The sequence below is a fragment of the Homalodisca vitripennis genome, chromosome 4, assembly GCF_021130785.1.
Source record: "Homalodisca vitripennis isolate AUS2020 chromosome 4, UT_GWSS_2.1, whole genome shotgun sequence".
Classification (NCBI taxonomy): Eukaryota; Metazoa; Arthropoda; class Insecta; order Hemiptera; family Cicadellidae; genus Homalodisca; species Homalodisca vitripennis.
Window position 1 is genome coordinate 82,237,671 of NC_060210.1, and position 17,826 is coordinate 82,255,496.

Consider the following 17,826-nt stretch of genomic DNA (forward strand, 5'->3'; position numbering starts at 1 on the left):
CGGAAAGCAGCTATATTTGCCGGTGATCATTTTACCCTTTTCAAGATAATCAATGTGAATGACACCCCGTGCATCTCAAAAAACTGTGGCCATGACCTTGTTGGCTAACAGACTCACCTTAGTCTTCTTTGGTCCACGTTCACCCCGAGCAATCCACTGTTTCGATTGTTCCTTGGTCTCTGGTGTGTTGTGGTGGATCCATGTTTCGTCCACAGTTACAAAACGGCGCCAAAACTCGTCCGGATTACAGCTGAACACTGCTAAACACTCTTTAAAAATGGTCAATTGGTTGCGCTTATGGTCGAGTATGAGTATGGCGGCACGCATCTTGCTGAGAGTTTTTAATCTCCAAATATTCGTGTAAAATGTGATGTACCCGTTCAGTTGAGATACATACAGCATGAGCCAAATCACACATTTTCATTCTCTGATCGTCCAATACTTTTTTTGGGCGTCCTGAACGTTTGGCATCACTAGTGCTGGTACAACCAAAACGGAACTCTGTAAACCACTGAAATTGAAGGTGCCGAGTCCCCGTAGTATTTATTGTTTTTCCTTAGTTTCAGTGATAATTTTTATGTAAAAAGTAATGCTTAATCAGCACACAAAATTCACTTTTTTTTTCCATTTTCATGAAAATTCACGAGGATGTCTGCTTTGAACGGCTATCAAATACCAACTGCAAGATGCAGCTTGGTCAAAATTAGAGAGTTGCCACTGATGGATTACAGTTGACTGCAGCATTGTTGCATTTCAAGTTACTGCACAGAAAATTCAAAAAGTCACTGACGTATCAAACTTCATAATATCAAAATTCTCGATATATTGAAGTTTATATTTTCCCTTGGGGTTCGATATATTGAGGTTCCATTGTATATATATATATATATATTTGTTAACTAATATTTATGAAAGTAAATTTTGTCTCAGGATTTACATTCTTCGGCCTTCTACATATTCATTGCCACTGCTCGAGCATTTGGCTACTGGTTGGATGTAGTGTGTTCCCTCTACATTGCCATGGTCACCTTCAGTTTCCTCATCATTGACAGTGGTTAGTTACAATAGCAAATATTTTCTCATCAATTTAAGATGTTTTGAAAACATTAAGTGAATAATATAGAGAATTAGAGTTAATCACTTTTATAAGACATTCAATTGTAAATTAATTATAACTTGAAATGTCTAAAGTCGGTAATTGTTAATTCTGGTATGATATTTAACTTAATTATATAAAAATATTTTAATGATCAATAACCAAGATTAAGATAGATAGCAAGATTAAGTGAGACAGCTTAGTAGACTGAGGATAGTAGACTCAGTCTACTATGTGGCAGTAGTTGAAGGATAGTCCATAGAATGATAATACAAGTTGAGTTCTTTTTAAACCCTAAATACCATCATGTGTTCAGGTAATTCTTTAACAACTTTTCTTTAGATTAAAAAAACACAACTAAAAAAGGTAGAAAACCTAATTTTTGTTAATAAACAGTATATTTTTCATTTCCACTGAAGGATTTGGTAGAGCAGTTCCTTAACAACCACATCAGTTTTTATTTGAATGAATTCAAATTATAGTTGAATTACCACAAAACAAACAATGTGATTTTAAATGTATGGAATACATAAAAAGAGTTGTATATGCTCTGCTAATTCTACTGTAATACTGTTCATTCCACTCTTATCTCTACAGTACTGCAGAATATTAATGTTTGTTTTTGCAAAGTCTATTTTAATTTAACATAGTCAGAATTCTGATGTTGCATGTAGAAATTATCCCAAATGTATTGATAAGATTATTAAGACAGAAACTAACTTCATATATGTTCATAAACATTCCCTTCATTGTGTATACCCCTTGACTTGATGAAAGCACTCAGTCATTCCACTGTTAGTAATGAAGTTAGAATACTCATATAAATCACATTATTAATTACATATTTTGTTAAAAAGTGATGACCAGACAGAAGTGTTTTTGGATAACATTAACAAATAGTTATTTATTTTAAAAAATCAGGTAAATAGTGCATAATTTCTACCACTTTGATGTAATTTTCCTTCAAAAACTCTGAAGTTTGTTCAGAAGTATGTGATAAAGCATGTTGAAGTGCATTAGACCTTTGTATTCAAATTCTACATGTCTGCCTAACCAACTTCTTGCTGTAATTATTTTTTGGCTTTCCACCTTAATAGCTGTAAAATACTACTAACAAACACTGTACATATTTACACAATATAAATGTTGTGGTCTGGTTGTGACAGCATGGCTGGGAGGCAGTGTGGGTCTTGCCATCACCCAGACAGTCGGTCTCATCGGTATGTTCCAGTGGGGTATGAAACAGTCTGCTGAGGTGGAGAACTTCATGACCTCTGTTGAGAGAATACTTGAGTACACACAAGTAGACAAAGAACCTCCACTGGAATCACCACAAGGTTAGAATTTATATTTATTTCAAAAGAGAAAGAAATTTAACATAATTCAAAGTTTAGTTAAATTAGTCTGTAGGCAAATCAGTGAGTTAATTGTACTTAATTATTTTTAATTTCCATTTAACTAAATTAGTATATACACTTGTAGGATTTTAACCGATACAATGGAGTACCAAAGGATCCAATCTTTATATCAAGACTTATTGCACAGATAGACTCTTTGACCTTTTAATTCTAATATCAATAGTTCTTCCTTGGACCAAGGTGAACCTGTGTATGAAGTTTCAAGTTTCTAGGATTTTCTATTGAGACATATATATGGACAATGACACAGTTTTAAGAGGACCCTGCTGGGTCCTTGATAAATAGATATATTAGCAATTATTATCATATCTATATACATACTGAGCTTACACTCACTTGATGGCCACGTGATTCATCAGCTTTTGACCTAGGCCCCACAACAAATTTGTTTACATCAAACCTAGTACTAAGCAAATAACACTGAGTTACCTCAAGAACTCAATATCACGATGATTTCTAATCTTCACCAACTTGTTCTGCCTGTTTGAAAAAAACAAAAATAAGTCATTTTTGGGATGGAGAAATATATATCAGGATTCATGAAGGTGTACCTTACATCGATACCATAAATATAAATATGAATGAAAATAGCTATTATTTTCTACAAGTTTGGAAATATTTTTGCAATGAGGGTTTAGGTTTCATAGTTACAGCAAAAATCTAAAAATTTTGGAACTATAACAGTTTTAAAAACATGGTGTCTTTAACTTAATATCCCATTTCAGTAAATTTTAACACGTTTAATGTTATTGTTATTTTCTTAAAATTTTCTACAGTTATCCACAAAAATTTACTTGTAAAGATCCCAGGACTGTAATGACTCATTTCATACACCCATCTCACATTCATTTCAATCTTTAATTTAATTTAGAAATTTATTAGTAATAATAATTAAATAATTAAGGAATAATTAATTATAAATTGTCTCAAATTTTAATACAAACAATAATAAATACAAAATTAAATATATCAAAATTAATCAAAATTCACCTTATTACATATAAAACTCAAAAGTTATAAAGTGAACTTAAGTCAGTGATACAGTGTGCAGGGATGATTGTTGAGTGAAGAGAGCAGAAGTTTAAAAGTTGAGAGGAGAAACGGATATAGAAATAGAAGAAGTGAAGCAAGATTATTATTATTTAAATAAAGAAACTGGTTACATTTATTCAGCAGTATTTGGTTCAAAAGAAAGGTTAATTTATTAAATTTATATTATCACTGAAATACAGAGAAGCAGAAGACAGATATTGGGTGAGAAAATTCCTTTTAAATTTAACAGTGATCCATTGGAAGAACATAAAACCCAGGAACATTCGATCTGGCTAACAATTCAAAATTAACATAATTAAAATTTAACAAAATTATTTTTCAAATTACAATATCTTTTATTAAAAACAATACCTAATATTTCTTTTTCATTAAGCCAGCACGACCATTCTGCCCTAAAATTTAAGAACTGTATTTTTAAAAAGTTACCATTATTGTATCCTCCATCTTGTTTCAAAACTCAAACCTGTATGTCAATTTATCATCATTAAAGTTCACATTTGTATCATACGGAGTTATTTATTATTTCTAGCTATAATCATCAGAATACAAATTAAGTTTAACCATTTATTTAAAGTGTATAAGTAGTAGTATATTACAGGACATATTTGAGTATAGGAAGTAAATTCTGACTATACCTTGTTTATGTATGTTAGGAACAATAACACTCTAAAATGTTAAATGTAAACCATTATAGTCAAGAGATTATCATAATTTGTAATTTAATCAAACATCTATACCTTGACAACAGGCATTAAATTTAACCGTGCTCTACATCACTGAGAATTAAATATTAACTATATAATATTGTCCCTCTATGATACTATTAACAGCATCTTGTTTTTGATTGGTTGAGAACTTTAATACTCATTTTAAAATATTAGCTGTTAATGTACTGGATACTTTAAGTTATGTGTCTTATTTCTCTTATCGTATTACATTACTTGTTCAGGAAATGTAGAAATATATATTAAATTTGTAACATAAAACAATTTGATAATGGGAAAAAAATCTCCATAGATAAAAGTTAATTAATTTTTCATCTGATCAATATAGTATTGATGAATTCTAAATTGGTGCCACGTGACTAGAGTAAGACAATATTCGGATTTTATGTTTCTGGTGAGCTATAGAGAGTATCACAATGCAATAAGTTATGGCAGGCAAATTAAATTTGTGTAGACTTTTAAAGTGAAATTTTCATTCTATTTTTCAATCTTTGACAATTTGACATGTAGACTTGCATGTGTGGATTAATTTTATGAGGTTGTATGCTGGCAGATAAAGTTATGTTTATAGTCAATATAATTATTAAAATAAGATACAAAATGATGTGAAAATAAATCAAAAGTTTAAAAATAAAAGTGTTACAATCTTCCTAGTAATAGTAAGATTATCATAAAAACAGCCGTTTTAAAATAGAAGTTAAATCACATAAATAATAAATTAAAGAAGTTTCACTGGAATAATTTGTTCACTGAGCAATTCAACAGCCAAACCTGTACTAACATTATTGACCGTACTGAGCACACCAACAAATCCTGTTGACTGGTCCTATTTATTATTTAGCTAGTATTCAACCAATTAATTATTTTCCAGACAAAAAACCCCCTGCTAATTGGCCGACTGAAGGTGAAGTTGAGTTCAACCATGTGGTCATGTCTTACGATCCTTCCCTGCCACCTGTTTTGAAAGACGTGACATTTGTCATACAACCACGAGAAAAAGTAAGATTAGACTTGAAGGAGGTGCCTAGGTAACAATACTGAAGAGTGTTACAAATGTTTTCTATATAAAACTTTCTTTGATATAAAATTATTGTATTGTATTTGGACATTTAAATTAATTTGAGTATTTCAACATAATCCGATGTGATTAGATAGATAGCTCTGTAATAAGTTCAACAACCACAAAATGATTTTCTTTACACTACCAAAACATGGTAAATTTTACTTTGCTTTGTTTGAGATATTGGTGTTCCTTTAGGAAACTTTACAAATTAATGATGAGTTGTACTTATGTATAATATCTGTCCAGTTAACATCCTGTGTCAAAAAGGGCCACTACTGTCATATAAGATAAACTTTACCTAATACTAACACAAATTTTTAGAAAATACATTGTGGTTAACACTGATAAATTAAATATTTTTATGTATGGTTAAAATAATATAGAGAATCATTAAAAGTATGTTTTAATATCTCTTTGATTATTCTTAAAATATAAGAAATGTTTGATGTAACACAGGTACTGTTTAAAATATATGTATACATAAAGTTATTTTTAGGTTGGCGTTGTTGGCCGCACTGGAGCAGGTAAATCTTCATTAACTGCTGCTTTATTTCGATTTAATTCATTCAAAGGAAAAATCATCATTGATGGCATTGATGTGACTGATTTTGGACTCCATGATTTACGGTCCAAACTCTCTGTTATTCCTCAAGAACCTGTGTTGTTTTCTGGAAATGTTCGCAAAAACCTTGATCCTTTTGATGAATACTCTGATCACACAATATGGAGTGCTTTAGAGGAGGTATGTGTTGCAAGATTGTACAATTTTCAAACCATATTAATTGTTACATTTTTATTTAATAATACATTAGTTTTGGTAAGATTACAGATTATTCTGATTGGTATTTTACTACAAAAATACAATATTAAGGAAATATTTATTTTTATGCCTTTATGAAGGAACCTTGTCCCTCTAATTATAAGGAGGGTATTTCGTACCTATTATTTCTTCTCTATTCCAGTAGAAGTGCCAAAATTTTGTTCGTTTACACAAAAAAAAGGCATAGACCAGTGCTGTCTCATCTTTAGATGTATGCACTTGTAACTACACTAATATTCAAAATTTGATTTGCTTTGTTTAAAATATCACAGTTTTGATAAATTACAGTTTACATCAAAATATCTAACCACAATTCCAATTTGACATAGTGTACTGTACTATAGCAGAGGTGACAAATATAATCAACAATTCTCTAAATTCAGTAATAATGATTCAGTAATAAAGTCCATTAAGTACAAAATCAAATAACAATTAATACTAAGTTGAAAATTATATTAATAATGTGTCTAATTGCCTAAGATATTATCTAATTTTTTTTTGTGAGACTATCACAAAACATATAAATTTATAATCCTTTATGTTTTAAATACTACGGCATGTAACTGAGGTTATCCTTTTAAAGCAAGGCCTCTATAATTCCTCCAGGATTTCATTATTTCCACCCAAAATATAAATATAAATGTAGTAATTTAGCAGTTAAATCTATTGCTAGAGCTTTCCTAATTCTCTCCATAAGAAAAAAAGATGCAACTATTCTCATCTGCCTATGTTTTTAATTTAGGTTGAACTGAAAGAAGTGATAGAAGACTTACCACAAGGTTTAAACAGTAAAATCGTAGAGGGTGGAGCCAATCTGAGTGTTGGACAGCGACAGCTGATGTGCCTGGCCCGAGCCATCGTCCGTAACAATAAGATTTTGGTTCTGGATGAGGCTACAGCTAATGTAGATCTACAGTAAGTTATTCATTGATCTGTTAATACACTTAAATTAAGAATCCAAAGTTTGATGTAGCTTATACATAAAATTGGTTTTTCTAAATTTAAAACTCTGGTTGTATTCTTAAAAATTAAAACTGTTATTATAATGCTTAAAAATAAATATTAATTTACTTCTCTAATTGTACCAAACTTTATCCACCCTAGCTGGATAACTTTATAGCCCTAACACTCCCACATCCAGTAAAATATTCTTGGTGTTTTGTATAGTGTCCGGACACTGGGAGTGTAGCGGTTAAGCAGTAATAAAAATATTAAATATTTTTAAAGCACATGTAATACGAAAGTGGGAACCAATTTGATCTGTGTAAGAACATAACTATCAAGCCATTTTCTGTCTGTCTGTGTGATAGCTCCTGATGAAAGGTCCTAGAGCTCTGAATTTGGCACATAGATTCCTCTTGATCCACGCCACGGGGAAACACTCCTAAGTAACTAACTTTATACATTTTACAAGGATTTCAAACTTTGTTAAAAAATTTTAAAACACGTCACAGGTGCTCAAAATAATTTGGATAAGTATTATCGTTTATTAACTTACATTTATAACTTTGCATTTATTTATATACTGAACAAAACATTGTTTAGTACAGTGAACTTTGTTAATATGGTGACTCCAGATGCTAGAAAGATTTCCATTGTTTTTAGTAAGGTCCTGATGTGTTTAAGCTGTTCAATACTATACATATAAATCATTCCGACGCTATTCATAGAAATATCTCCAAAGTAATAATATTAGTAAGAATGCTCCTTGTACTGAAAATGTTCAGTGCATCTAATTGTTTGTTGTATACATGAGTCTATTGTTTTGAATACAGATTTAAATTTATTTTAAAACTGTGTAAATGTTATTTACCATACTTTAAATATAGAGTAACTAAAATATTATTAAAATGAGGTGACTAAAACTGTTTTATAGGACTGATGCTCTGATACAAAAGACTATCAGACGAAAGTTTGCAGAGTGCACAGTACTGACAATAGCACACAGATTGAACACTGTCATGGATTCAGACAAGATTCTGGTCATGAGCAATGGTTGTGTAGTGGTGAGTAAAACCTTCTTTTACCCTTAGCAATTGAATGTAAATAACAGAGAATGTGTACCTCTGCTGCACTAGTGGACCTCTAAGAATCGAGTGCGGAGTTCCTCAGGGATCCTGTTTCTTGTATTTATAAATTACATGCTTAAATTAAATTTCTTTGGAAAATCTAGTGCGTTTATAGATGACGTGGCACATTTTACACAAGCAAAAGTATTGACACTTTAACAATCCATGCAACAGAAAATTTTTATGTACTGAGAAATTGGTGTTCCAAAATGTACTTAAATTTTAAAAAGACAAAGTACGTCAATTTGGACTTTAAGGGTTTTGTGCAGTTTTAAAGTAACATAAAAGAAAAATTCAGTTGCGAATGAATATTAAAAATATTATAAATGATTTAAAAGTTTTATGAATTATATAAATACCACTGAATATTGCTACTGAATATTTTGTAATTTTTGAAATAATTTGAAATATAGTAAATAAGCTTAAGTAGCATATTAACATATTGTGCTTTGTACAAAATATAATAAATAAAGACTACTCTGATTCTAAAAATGAATTTGTAAAACCCATAAAAGCATATGTACATTTAAAAATTCCTCATGGACACTGGGTTTGAAGTTTAAAATAAATCATGTTGTTGCTTAATGCTCTGAAATTGTGAATGTGAAATACAGGAGTTTGACCATCCTCATATCCTACTGGAAAACAAGCATGGTTATTTGTACCGAATGGTAGAACAGCTGGGCAGAACTGCAGCAGAATCATTGCATAACATTGCAGCCTTGGTATGTAATTACGCTATTCTTATTTTAGTTACATTTTATTTGTTCTTGTTACATATTCTTTTTACACAAAAGAGGATATGCAGGATATCATTTTATAGTAGTGGTGTAAAACATTGAGCATGAGTAAATGAGCCTGAGTTTTAAATGTGCAAGCATTTGGGGCCCTTAAACCATTTACATTTATTTTTATTCTCTGATGATTTTGAAAAACACAGAGTTCACATTCACTTAATTATACACAGTGGTTTTTAAATGGAAATCCCCTTATTTTTTCTAAATTTCTTCCTATATTGCTACTGAACCACCACCATTATTGAATAGAATAGAATAGAATAATTTAGAATAGAATAATTTATTGGCCACAAGATATTTCACACAAATACATAGGCAGGTCAGTATAATTTATAATTGTACTTCACTAGTTAAAGAAGTCATTGTCAGTCCATTGACTCAATAAAAACTCACTTATTGAATAAAATGCATTATTTAACAAGAAATTATATAATTTTGATTTAAAAGAACAGTCTTTTAATTTTTTTCATTTTCATAGGCAATTTATTCATGAATTTAGATGCAATGTGCAGAGGGTTTTTTTCACTTTTTGCTAAGTCTATGTGGAGGTAAATTTATTAAATGGCTATTTCTTGTATTGTACGAGTGGATTTTCATTTCTGAGCATAATTCTGGTCTTCATTTTTTCTAAGATACAACAAGCATTGCATTATATACAGACAAGGTAGAGTGAGAATCCTGAGCTGTACAAAAATATCCCTACAGTGATCAAGCCTACCAGCTCCAGCAATGATACGGATAGCCTTTTTCTGTAGTATAAATACCTCTTCGGCATGGGAGGCTCCACCCATACAACAAGACCATAGGTAATATGTGATTGGAAAATAACCAAAATAGGCAGTGCGGATCCCGTTCTGGTCCAATTCACCACATAAGCGTTTTAAGGCATAAATGCTTCTGCTAAGTTTAATTTTGAGACCAATTATGTGTTGATGCCAACATAATGTTGGATCAAGGGTTAAGCCCAAAAAAAAGTTGGATTTTCTGTGTGTTGTTCTGGTTTTTCTTTAAGGCCAAAAAAGGTTGTCACTGTTTTATTTGTATTTAATACCAATTCATTAGCAGTCAACCAATTTTGAATGAGATTTTGATTTGATTTAGCATGTGCCAATGCTAGACTGCTACTAGGTTGTTTATTTATGATTGTAGTGTCATCAGCATAGAGGGACGACATCCGCAGGTACACATTCACTCAAATCATTGATCATAATAATGAAAAGTATGGGGCCAAGCACTGACCCTTGCGGGACACCACAATTTACATCTAGGCTGCTTGATTCCTTGTTGTTGCTTACTACATATTGTTTGCGATTTTTCAGGTAACTTTGGAAAATTTTTAAGGCAGAGCCTTCAATTTTTATAGTGCTGAAGTTTATTTACTAAAAGCTCGTGAGACACACAGTCAAAGGCCTTGCTGAGGTCACAAAAGGTGACCGCAGCAAGTTCCTTTTCTTCAAAGCAGCCTAGAATTTGTTTCCACCAATTTTATTAAGGCATTGGCTGTAGAAAGACCTTTTCTAAAACCAAATTGTGAACTACAGATTAACTTGTTAAACTCCATGTAATGCATAAGCTGTTTGCTGATTATAATTTCTATTACCTTAGATAAGACAGGAACAATTGCAATAGGTCTAAAGTTGTTAAGTTGATCTTTTTTTACCCTTTTTAAAAACAGGAATCACCTTAGTAACCTTTAAAATGTTAGGAAATTCACCTTGAGACAGACACTTATTAATTAGAGCAGTAAGAGGAGTGATGTAACAGCAGATTGGTATCTTTTACCAGTCTGTTTGAGAAACCAAAATGATCTTTGCTTGACTTATTGGACAACTGTTTAACTACATTTAATACATCATTTTTCAGAGACATCATTAAAACTAAAACAAGTTACAGTCTCAGGAACATCTCTACGAACTAAAAAATCTAAAGCACAATGAGTTGTATTTTGACTAGTCAGGGTCTGTTTGATTTCTTTTGAAACATTTACAAAATAATTATTAAATTCATCTGGAGTAAAAAACATTATTATCAAACCTATGAGTTACCACTTGAACCCTTCTTTAGACTTATTTACAATATTCCACAATGATTTAGTTTGGTTTTCTGAACACTTTATTTTTAACATATTTGCCTCCTTTTTGGCTTCTCTTATTTTGTTCCTATAACATGCTTTAAGCCTATTATAACTAGTTCTAAAGAGATTGCAATTTTGCTGTTCACTCCCATTTTTAAATAGTGAGTAGAGAAAGTCTAGCCTATTCTTTATTTCTCCAAGCTCAGGAGTGTACCAATGTGTACCTCCTGTAGGCCTATTGGGTTTCTTAGTGTTTCCAGGGTTTATTCTAATATGTTTAGTAAAACTTATGTCATAATAATATTTAAAACTATTTACAAAGTTGTTAAAATTCTCATTAATACTTTCGTCAATAAAAACATCAGACCAGCTTTCCTTACTTAACAGATACTTAAACAGATTGATGGTTTTATCATTAATATATTTGGCACATTTTTATAGACTACACAAGGGTTGCTATTAAAATTTGAAACTAAACTCTACATTTTTTAACACAAAAAAGTTGACCTAAGTGATCACTAACATGGAAGTTTCTTAAGCTAACATTTAACTGATCCCCAAAGGAAGTGAAAAACATTGTCTAAACAATTGTTATGTCGAGTGGGGTCAGTTATTGTGATTTTAAGTCCATACATGGAGCAAAGGTTAACAAAGTTTCCGGCATTCTTTGTCCTGGCCTTGAGGCGAAAAGTGAAGGTTGAAGTCTCCGCACACAATTGCGTTTCCACTTTTTTGATTAATATGGCTTAACACTTTTTCCATTATATCCATAAAATTGTCATAGTGTCCATTTGGACTTCTGTACACATTAATTAAAACTAAGTTTAGATCTACAAGTTCAATGCAGGCTAGTTCGCAATCCAGTTCAGTGGATAGGCTATTTATTTTTTCAATTACCTTATATTGAGTGGGTGAGAACCTAGAATATATTGTATAACATAATAAATATTATATTTTGACATAGTTGACATTTACCATCTTTCATCCAGTAAACTAGCATTAACTAATTTTTTAAATATTGTACAAATGTGATATTGTGACACATGACTTTTGATTAATTTTTATGCTAAATATGTTAATGGAAACCTTTGTGTGTATGTTTATTCATTCTTAAGCTATTAAGAACTAAAAAAATATAATGTCTATTATTATTAACAAAATAATATTCTACAAGTATATCTAGAAATTGTAGGACAATACATTAATTTTTAAATAAACTTCATTGACTGTAGTATACTGTACATTGATAAATACTTTTTTGGAATATTAAACTACTCGTTATTATATCATTTAGATAAATTTTGGGAGCTAACTTTGTTCAACTTTAATCATGGGTATAAAAATTGCAGATCACAAGGACAAATATAAGAATATTTTATGTCCATGATTTAGTTCCGAAATAAAATGTAATGAAAAATATTATCAAAACTTATATTATTATTGGTAAAGTTGCTTTAAGTGTTTCAGGTTTGATTTGTTTTAGATCCCTACTTTGGCAACAAAAGAGGATAAACGAAACAAGTTTACCAGCATAAAATGTTTTTTAAAAATGTGCTTAATCCTTTTTTAAACACTTGTGACAATTTAGCGCTGTGAATGCCAAGCATTTATTACAGGTCACCTCTCTCAGTGCTAAGCTCTTTTGGTGTTTATGTAGTGATAGGCTATAACTTGTAATATTACAACACAAACAATATGTGTGTATTATGTTTCTTGCATTTGAATGAAAAAACATGTTAAAATTTTTTTAATAAATAAAATACAGTTAAAAATTTAATTTTTGGTTTTTTAAACTTTGGATTACAAAAATTGTAGTTTTATGATCTTAATTTAATTGGATGCATCTTTTATATTATTCTTTATGTACATACGAACAAACTATACAATTCCAAAAATATAAGTATTTGTATGACTGTTTTGATATTTTTTAGAACTAAGATTTTTATTTGATATTTGTGTAGTGTTCCACACAATAATTCACAACTTTTTCAAAAATAAACACAATGGGATTTGTTTTGTTATATGTGTTGGGAGAAATGTGTGATATGGCTTATAATATTTTTTTTATGATAAAATCTGTTGAAATTTGTAATTAAAAAATCATACAACAAATTTAATTTTTTACGTGGTGTTAAAGAAAAATTATAATATTTTTATCTTAATACATTGGTATGCAACTTTATTTTTGTTCTCTTTGTAAATAGCAACAAGCACAACTTACCAAGTTTCAAAAAAGTAAGTATATGTCATACTGACTTTTCTTATACAGGGTGAGTCAGAAATATGGTAAAATATTTTAAGACGTGATTGTACAGCTAAAAATAAGAAAAAAATGTTATATGAAGGTAGGTCCGGAAACGCTCCATTAGTGAGTAATGGCTGCCGAAAGATTTTGCTTTGTTTTCAGTTCACCTGGTGAAATTAAGTGATTCTGAAATGCTTTGTTTTTACTTTTTAACTCAAATAAGGTGGATTTATAAGCAAAATCACCTGAAAAATCAAATAAAACCACTCTAGAGGTTGTAGTGTGAACAGTTTTTTGAGTAAAAGTATGAAATTTTCCAAAAATCTAATAAAAAAAATACCGCCTTAAATGTTTGATGTCCAATAACATTGTTAAATGACCAATAAACAAATTGTTTGTCCTAATACAGATTGTAGAGAATTTAATTCTGAAAACAACCATAATAAGCAAAGTTAACTAAATGTGTAAAAACGTTATGAAATTGACTCCTCATGTATTACACTACACAGCGAACTTTTGCTGTTTTATAATAAGGAATGAGTATCTGATTGGTAACAGCTGGTGAAAAACAAACATATTTTTAGTTCAAAATTGTATTTTTAAATACAATAAACATATCTACAATTGCTTTAAGTCTCACCGGAAGATTAAAGATGACGCTCAAAATGACATCCGTTGTTCAAAATGCACGTGTTCAGGCGTCTTCTCATTGAGTTTCGGACCCGTTCAAAAACTCTAGGTGTCTGCTTAATGGTTTCTATTCTATTAGAAATGTTTAATCGGAGTTCTTCAATGGTATCTATTGGGGAAGAGTAAACTAATGTTTTTAAATGTCCCCAAAGGCAAAAGTCTAAAGGATTAAAGTCCGGTGATCTTGCTGGCCATGAAACTGGTCCACCTCGGCCTATCCATTGATTTGTAAAACTCTCATTTAGGTGTCCACGAACAGCCAGAGAGTAGTGCGCAGGTGCCCCGTTATGCATAAACCACATGTTTTGGCGCAAATTCAGAGGTACATCATCAAACAGGTTAAGTAGCTCGTCTCTTAAAAAGTTCAAGTACACTACGCCATTAACCCTGGGAGGAAGCATGAACGCGACTAAATAATCTGCTAAGATTCCAGCGTAATCATCTACTTAAAACTGATGTTGTGGGCGATTAGGTTTTATAGCATGAGGCTTTCTGTCTGCCCAAGTGTGGTTGTTATGGAAGTTAATGATAGCTGTTCTTGTAAAGTGAGCTTCATCGGTAAACAAAATTTTATTTAAAAAGTTTGGATCAGCACATTTTCCCAGAAGCCATCAACAAAAAGCAACACGGGGAGCGTAGTCTTGTGGCAGAAGAGTTTGGACATGCTGGAAGTGGGGTGGGTGTACTGGTACTCGTGTAGTATTCTCCGAATACCAGATTGGCTGACTTTGAACTGTAGTGACAATTCTCTAGTGCTCTTTTTTTAGGATGATCAGAAATTTCATTAAGAACCAACTATGCTGAAATGATTCAATGCTAAATGATTCAACAGTTCTACATGATGCCTGCAATACTATGCTCCGAAGACTTCAAAGAACCTGTTTCAGATAGGCGTTGATGATTAGTGGCAAAAAATTTTGCGCTTGGACACCTGCGGTTAGGAAAGTTCTCTTGATACAAATGTCTTGCTGCAGTACTATTGCAGCGTCCCAAACGATACATTAAATGCATGTCTGCTAATTCAGAGTTTGAATACACATGATTATTACCTTCCATTTTTTTATAAATGAAACACACAACACAAAATCACTAATAAAATGGATGAAAATAACTGGTTAAAAAACTTAACACAAACATACATTATCTTTACAGTTTGTTGTTTTGTTCAACAATGAGGTAATATATGTCATCTTATAATAAATGCCCAGCTGATTATTTATTATTTAAAAATGTTTGAACAGCTGTTGTTTAAATGATTAATTATTACCAGCTATTACCAATAAGATACCCATTCCTTATTATAAAACAGCAACAGTTCGCTGTGTAGTGTAATGCATGAGGAGTCAATTTCATAAAGTTTTTACACATTTAGTTAACTTTGCTTATTATGGTTGTTTTCAGAATTAAATCCTCTACAATCTTATTTAGGAAAAACAATTTGTTTATTGGTCATTTAACAATGTTATTGGACATCAAACATTTAAGGCGGTATTTTTGTTATTAGATTTTTGGAAAATTTCATACTTTTTCTCAAAAACTGTTCACACTACAACCTCTAGAGTGGTTTTATTTGATTTTTCAGGTGATTTCCCTTATATATCCAACTTATTTGAGTTAAAAAGTAAGAACAAAGCATTTCAGAATCACTTAATTTCACCAGGTGAACTGAAAACAAAGCAAAATCTTTCGGCAGCCATTACTCACTAATGGAGCGTTTCCGGACCTACCTTCTTATAACATTTTTTTCTTATTTTTAGCTCTACAATCACGTCTTAAAATATTTTACCATATTTCTGACTCACCCGTATATTTGTGCAAAATATTTAAAATCTGCAATCGCATAAAAGTTTTCTCTCATATTTGGAAAATAGCTTTTACTAGCTTTAACAAATCAGATAGCCCATTTTAAAATGGGCTAAGTAAAATGCAATATGTCGACATTTTCTTATCAGCTCTTGGCATTGAAAGGATTAAAGTATATAGAAATTCTTTAAGAAACAAACATAGTCAACAGTAACTGTTTACATCTTACTAATATACAGATATGTTTCATTTAGCTTACCAGTATTTTTTCTTGCTTTCTATCTATTTGATTAATCACTGAAGGAAGGTGTGCTGTGTAACTCTACACACTTAAACACCAACAGATAGCTTTCATCAAATGGACACTTAGTCCTGTTCTTTTAGCACAGTACATATAACTCTTCAATATTATTTCAATTTAATATAAATAAATATTGTTGTTTTTAGTTTTATATCTTGATCATTAATTTGACTTTTGTTCTTTTTCAGAATTACAACCAAAGCACCGTTCTAAGAAGACCAAAATCCTCATAGTTGTCGAAAACGCTATATTTATACGCTCCGTTTTACGAACAATAGTCCAGATTACCTGACCTAATGTGACGAATAGTAGGCCAGACGACAAATAGCCCAGAAAATCCAAAGTTAAATAACCCACACACCATCTTGAGTTGGTACACGTGTCACTCCTGCTGACAAAGCAGCTATACCAAACAGAGCTATTTTGCAAATTTCCACCCTAATGTGTGCAGGCATTGTAACATGCAGCCATACATTATGTAAGTTATACTTACCTCTTGTGCAATTACTGTTAACAATGCAGTTCATACTTACTCACCATGTCAAATCATATCGCAATAAGCTCAACCGATGGCATTTACTTGTTTCATCCTGATTTATATAATGTTGCAATCATGCCAGAGCTGATTTGACTAATCAGAAGGTCTGGATAACCAGGGATCTATTGTACATCTTAGTTATTTAATGAAAGAAACCAACACGTTCCTTATTATAAATAATTCTTTGTTTTCCCATTTCTATAAACTAGTAATAAGAACTATGTCATTAATATTATATATTGTATTTGAATTGTTATAATGAATAAAATCTGCATACTGTATGTTTAAACATATATCCTACTTATTGATTGATTGAGATTTATTCATCTACTTTTGTAATTAAATCCCTGTCTATATATTTATTGCTTAAAGATAGAGGGATTCCTTTCCCGAATTTATCTATGTAAATTGATTTATATAAATTCAATAAATAATATTGTGTAAGAATTGTAAACAATTTATTTGATTTGATATTTTACTGAATATTGTGGGGAAGATCAAAAGTATAGTTGTCATCAAGTTATCTATTTTTATTTGTTTCAAAACATCATAACGTTTTATTACTTCCTTATAAGTATTCACTGTTTTACCTTTAAATGTTCTTTAGAGTTTTAGTACACAAAACCTTAAATTCTTATTAACGAATGTCACACAAACATTTTGGAACTGCTACTGAAGATATACATGTTTTTATTTATATTTAGTTTAAAGTATTAGTTTTGTAAGTATCAAGACTAATATTGTATTAATAAAGGCATTTATTTAAATAGATTGTTTATTTTAGGAGTACTTTCATCTGATGCACTTTCCACGATGTGCTGACACACTGGTTCTATGCAAATATAAGAAATTTGAATAAAAATCAGTATTTCAAACTATAATTTTATAAAGCTAATCACCATTATTTTCTTACACAAAAATATGATTAGTTAGATCATCAGATAAAATGAATTTCTCAATCAACTCTTAATTGATCGAGTGAAGATGAATAATTATTCTAATCATGGCGAGAACAAATGATGCTAAGACTAAATGTTGGAGAGACTTATATTAATCAGACCAAATCTTACTGTTTTTTTAATTTTATTTTAGGCTTAGACTAAAATAAAAAGGAAAATATTTACATTTAATAGG

At 30.8% G+C, this 17,826-nt stretch overlaps 1 protein-coding gene across 1 annotated transcript; it reads left to right on the forward strand.

The window, feature by feature from the left end:
* Positions 1-933: 933 nt before the first annotated feature.
* On the forward strand, positions 934-17,822 carry LOC124359643 (ATP-binding cassette sub-family C member 4-like). The gene is made up of 8 exons (XM_046812551.1): positions 934-1,054; positions 2,263-2,433; positions 5,164-5,291; positions 5,852-6,097; positions 6,918-7,090; positions 8,052-8,181; positions 8,859-8,969; positions 16,343-17,822. The coding sequence occupies exons 1-8, from the start codon at positions 1,021-1,023 to the stop codon at positions 16,385-16,387; spliced, it is 1,038 nt and encodes a 345-aa protein (XP_046668507.1). The 5' UTR covers positions 934-1,020; the 3' UTR covers positions 16,388-17,822.
* The last annotated feature ends 4 nt before the right edge of the window (positions 17,823-17,826 follow it).

Excerpts from the sequence above, each read along its gene's own strand:
- LOC124359643 (XM_046812551.1), top strand. The coding sequence starts at position 1,021 with ATGGTCACCTTCAGTTTCCTCATCATTGACAGTG. Across the intron at positions 2,434-5,163 it reads TCCACTGGAATCACCACAAG|ACAAAAAACCCCCTGCTAAT; the intron begins GTTAGAATTTAT and ends ATTATTTTCCAG. Across the intron at positions 8,182-8,858 it reads TGAGCAATGGTTGTGTAGTG|GAGTTTGACCATCCTCATAT; the intron begins GTGAGTAAAACC and ends TGTGAAATACAG.